At 34.1% G+C, this 3,643-nt stretch overlaps 1 protein-coding gene across 1 annotated transcript; it reads right to left on the bottom strand.

Annotated features, from left to right (window-relative positions):
• Nucleotides 1-735: 735 nt before the first annotated feature.
• On the bottom strand, nt 736-1,893 carry LOC124370236 (putative nuclease HARBI1). The gene has a single exon (XM_046828524.1). The coding sequence runs from the start codon at nt 1,678-1,680 to the stop codon at nt 736-738; it is 945 nt and encodes a 314-aa protein (XP_046684480.1). The 5' UTR covers nt 1,681-1,893.
• Between the last annotated feature and the right edge of the window lie 1,750 nt (nt 1,894-3,643).

The raw sequence follows: 3,643 nt of genomic DNA, 5'->3' as shown, positions 1-3,643 counted from the left end.
GATGAAATCATGGGAAACTGAATTTCATGATTTTTTAAGTCAAGGAAACAACCCTGTATTTTCTAAAGTACCAGGGAGTATTTCTATTGGAACATCAAGCAATCCTAACAACATCAGCGACGAAAACCCTAGCTGAAGTTGAGCAGTCCGACGACGAGAACCTTAGCAATGAAGGAACTGTTTGTGGCGGAAAAAAAACTGTGACTAAAGTGAGAAAAAGTGCCAAAACCGTTATGGCCTATGAAAGTGATGAAACAAAGGACCTCTCTATACCTCAACTTCAACGGATTGTTTTGCTGCAGCAAATGCAGTTGAACAAATTGAAACTGAAAAGAGAAAAAAATAAACTTGAAAATGAGAAGAAAAGTTCTTCTCAAGATGTTGCTTCTCAAACTGATAATGAAGATTTTCATGTTTACCTAAACTTATAAATTAATATTTCCTAGCTAAGTAGTAAATTGTTATCGAAATAATAAATAAATATACCACTCAACCTTTATCCCTAATCCCTAAAAAAAAACAAAAAAAAAAAACCAAAAAAAAACAAAAAAAAATTAAACAGTACCAGCTAACTGGCCCAACTTTTTCCCATTTGTGTATTTTGTAAAACGGTCACAAGACATGGGTAATTCGAGTAAATACTCACTTTATTGATTTACAAACAACATCATTTCTCTTCGCTTGTCAGCACCTCGACCAGTAGTTCCTGGATTCTCATGTTGTACGTCTATTTCTTCAATTTTCATCGTCACCATTGATCTCAAAATTGTCATCATAAACATCACCAAGATATTTGGCAATATTATGTAGGACTGCACAACAGACGACTACTTTAGGCACTTTTTCCGAAGCCACACGAACACAGTTACCCAGTATCGGAAATCTTCTTTTTATCTGTCCAAAACACCTTTCGATCACAACTCTTTCCCTAGAATGACACAAATTAAACCGCCTTTCTGCTTCATTTGTTGGTGGTTTGAAAGGGGTTATTAACCATGGTGATATTCCGTACCCGGAATCGCCAAGAAGACATACTCTACCATCAAAACGTGACATGATCTCCCTAACTGGACTTCTGCGCCAAATTCGTGCGTCATGCACACTCCCTGGCCACTCTGCACTTATGCTAGTAAATCTTTCAAGAGCGTCACATGTACCCTGTACATTTATTGTAATACACCCTTTTCTATTTACATATTCGTCCCCATGCAGATTAGGCTTTTTAATTTGTACGTGAGTGCAATCTAGCGCCCCGATCACAGTTGGTAAACGGAAATTTCTCTGCCATTGAATTTTTGCTTCATTAATTTCTTCGACTGTTGCTGGAAAATGTATCCAAAAATTAGCTCTATCAATAATCTTATCCATAACATAGCTTACAGTTTTGCATGCTGTAGTTCTGTGAACGCCAACGTCCTCGGCTATGCCAGACTGAAAACCAGGATCGGCTACGAAACGTAAGAAAACCCCCATTTGTTTCCTTGGAGAAAGTCCACCGCCACGAGTGTCAGTTTCATTCAAAAACTCCGCGGCTAAAAAATCAATACTTTCGGACTCAAACCTTAACAGTTCCTTACACTTATTTATCTCTCGTAGAGCACCATAATGTTTATGCTGTCGAACTTGCATAAACTCCGCCATGGCTGATGTCCAACAAACAACTAAGTAAAAAGCTAGCATGCCTCGGTGCTGACTTAACAAAAGCCTAGCAGTTGCTAGCTTTTAAATTGAGAAGTTGTGTTTTATTCACTCGGTATTGTAAGCAAGTGCTAGGTTTCCGGAAAAATCCTAGCAACTCCTACCCCCTAGCAACTGCTAGCTTTTTATTCACACCAAACCAAGCAGTAGCTTAAAAATCTCTTAGACTTAGCAAATGCTAGGTTTTATTCACTTCACCCAACAATTACAAAGCTCACCGCATACTACCGTAATGCCATTCAAAACAACATTGGCAGTGTTGAAAATACGAAAAAAGCAGTATTTGCTACTTTACATCACTGCATGTCCACCGACGATAAACCACAGCACATGAATTGTCCAGTTGGAGATGAATCATGGTGTTTCTACCAGAGAGCCCTTGCGAAAGGAGAAAACCCGCCATCCCATAAAAATAAAATAAAGACTCCACTAAGGCAAGATGTGATGGCAAAGATTATGCCAATTTATTAAAGACTAGGTTCTACAACATTACTATCTAGATGTGTTGATGGGAAAACTCAAAACGCAAATGAAGCTCTTCACGGTGTTTTATGGTCTAAATGCCCAAAAACTATATTTGTTTTTAAAAGTACCCTACTTATGAGACTCAGTGAAGGCATCTGTACTTAAAACACAGGGTATCTGAAAACAGTAACTGATATCCAACAAACATCTGGCTTTGGAACCAGTCCTGGTACGAACACTGCGAAAATCGCCAAATCTTTTGACGCCTCGAGGCTTAGCATAGCAACAAAAAGGAAATATGCTAAATACCAAGACTACAAAAGGAAGAAAAGATTAGCAGTAATGAGGGAAGAAGAAAGAAGATTGGAAGGAGAAGGGACATCATATGGTGTAGGACAGTTTTAAGAGTAAGTCATATTTTTTAAATAGGCCTAGGCTAAATAAATTTGTAGCTTACCAGTAAATTAGCCTATGAGAAATTTTATAACCCATGAATATTCATTATATTGATGTATAAATGGTCTTTACTATCTATAAATCAATATATAATTGCATAAAAATATTTAACTGTACCAAAATACACAGTATTTAGATATTAATATATTGTCTAACTTTAATTGCGATTATCCGAAAGTTTATATTTTCTTTGTTTTCAGGAGGAAAATTGGATATTACTTGAAAACCGTTAAAGATAGATCCATGATTTTTTTTGGTGAAACAATATAGTACTACAAGGTGCCTTTTTCTGTATTTTTGATCAATATTGGACCATTGGTGTTTTGTAAAAAAAAATTTTTTTTAAATGTTGTAACAGTTTTTTTATGAGTTGAAAAAATAATTTAAAAAAACAGTGTTTCTGTAGATACAATAATGAAAATACATAAATTTTTTGAGCATAAAAATACCTTTCATTTAACACCAAAATCATCTATTTTGACCAAGTAGTTTTTTCAGAATAACATTTTTATTAAATTAACATTTTTCTGAAAAAACGTTATTTTTTTGGTAACGTAAAATAAAAATTTTTTTTAACTTTTTTATGTATGTTAGGGCTCTATGACCAAACAACAATAAAAAAATTCCATGCAAAATTAAATATTAAAAAAAATGTTGCAAGGGTGCTGAATCCCCTTAAACCTACTTAGGATTTACAATAAAAATTATTTAAAACAAGAAAAATAATGGTATAAATAAACAATACTCATAACCACAAAAAAGCACTTGCGCACTTTAGGAAAAATAATTTGCTTAGATCTATTATACTGTCTAAATGTATATGCATTTTAATATATCGATGGTTATAAGCACAGACATTGTATGTCCACTTTTTTCACTTTTGACATTTTTATATCTTTGGAAAGCTGTAGTCTTCATCTTTCAGATCATACATATTGTATGTCCATTATTACAATAGAAAAATTAATAAAAATTCTTAAAAAAAAAAGTGTACACTTTGGAATGATCTAATTTTACACTGCAC

This window comes from Homalodisca vitripennis, unplaced genomic scaffold (genome assembly GCF_021130785.1).
Source record: "Homalodisca vitripennis isolate AUS2020 unplaced genomic scaffold, UT_GWSS_2.1 ScUCBcl_52;HRSCAF=833, whole genome shotgun sequence".
NCBI classification, from domain to species: Eukaryota; Metazoa; Arthropoda; class Insecta; order Hemiptera; family Cicadellidae; genus Homalodisca; species Homalodisca vitripennis.
Note: the sequence above shows the minus strand (reverse complement) of the source record. Positions and strands in the feature narration are given on the sequence as shown.

Bases quoted from the DNA above. Each gene is read 5' to 3' on its own strand.
- LOC124370236 (XM_046828524.1), bottom strand. From the start codon at position 1,680: ATGCTAGCTTTTTACTTAGTTGTTTGTTGGACATCAGCCATGGCGGAG.